This window comes from Glycine soja, chromosome 5 (assembly GCF_004193775.1).
Source record: "Glycine soja cultivar W05 chromosome 5, ASM419377v2, whole genome shotgun sequence".
NCBI classification, from domain to species: Eukaryota; Viridiplantae; Streptophyta; class Magnoliopsida; order Fabales; family Fabaceae; genus Glycine; species Glycine soja.
Window position 1 is genome coordinate 10769798 of NC_041006.1, and position 1368 is coordinate 10771165.

At 42.2% G+C, this 1368-nt stretch overlaps 1 protein-coding gene across 1 annotated transcript; it reads left to right on the forward strand.

Annotated features, from left to right (window-relative positions):
- The first annotated feature begins 666 nt into the window (after positions 1 to 666).
- LOC114411134 lies at positions 667 to 1368 on the forward strand. Its single transcript, XM_028374891.1, has one exon. It carries the CDS (start codon positions 667 to 669, stop codon positions 1366 to 1368), a length of 702 nt encoding a protein of 233 aa, XP_028230692.1.

A 1368-nucleotide genomic window follows, 5' to 3' on the forward strand; every position in this document is an offset into this window, starting at 1 on the left:
AAGCTGAACTATCGGGTCTGAAAATCAATTTTGCTAAGAGTAGATTCGGAGCTTTCAGGATTTCTGATCAATGGAAGCATGATGCAGCAAAGTACTTGAACTGCAACTGCTTAACTCTTCCTTTTGTGTATCTTGGCATACCTATAGGGGCTAATCCGAGGCGACGACAGATGTGGAATACCATTATCCACAAATGCGAGAGGGAATTGGCAAAATGGAAACAACGTCACATATCATGGGGGGGGGGGGGAGAGTGACACTTATACAGCCTGTGCTAACATCAATTCCAATTTACCTTTTTTCTTTTTTCAGGGTGCCAAAATCAGTAGCGGATAAATTTTTAAAGCTGTAGCGAAGTTTTTTATGGGGAGGAGGACTTTATCACAAAAGGATTGCATGGATTAAATGGAAATCGGTATGTTTACCAAAAGAAAAGGGTGGCCTGGGCATCAAGGATACTGAAACATTCAACCTCGCACTACTTGGAAAATGGAAGTGGCAATTAATGCAAAAAATGGTGAGCTGTGGACCAGAGTTTTGAATTCCAAATATGGTGGATGGAGGAACCTTGAAGAAACAGGAAATTGAGCAAAACAATCTGTTTGGTGGAGGGATCTAAAACAAGCTTTCAATCAATCTCAACAGGGACTGGTTATTCAAAATAAGATGAGGTGGAAGGTGGGGGATGGAGAGAAAGTTAGATTCTGGACAGATAAGTGGATTAATCAACAGGAGTCGCTAGCAGAAAGGTACCCCAGGCTGTTTATTATATCCTCACAACAGAATCACACCATTAGGCAGATGGGAACTCAAAATGACACGGGCTGGGAATGGAATTTTTCATGGAGAAGACTGCTTTTTGACAATGAAATTGATACTGCCATCAGTTTCCTTAGGGAGGTAGAAGGACAAACCATACAGCAACAACAAATTGACATTTGGGAGTGGATAGGAGATTCATCAGGGATTTACACAACTCGTAGCGCCTACAATCTGATATGGGAGGAAATTGCTGGTGGCCAGAAGGAGGATTGGAGTATGGAACTATGGAAGGCAAAGATACCTAGCAAAATTGTGGTATTCGCTTGGAGATTATGCAGGGGCAGACTGCCCACAAAGGAGAATCTGCGAAAAAGGAACATACAGATCAACAATATGCTTTGCCTTTTCTACAGTGGAGCTATGGAAGATGAATCTCACCTATTTATTCATTGCATCAAAATCCAACCAATTTGGTGGGAATCGATGTCATGGATGAATATCAAAGGCGCTTTCCCCTTCAGCCTGAAACAACACTTCATGCAGCACATTTCTATCCAGATCGAAGGATTAAGGGCTAAGCGATGGAGGTATTGGTGGCTGCAGTAA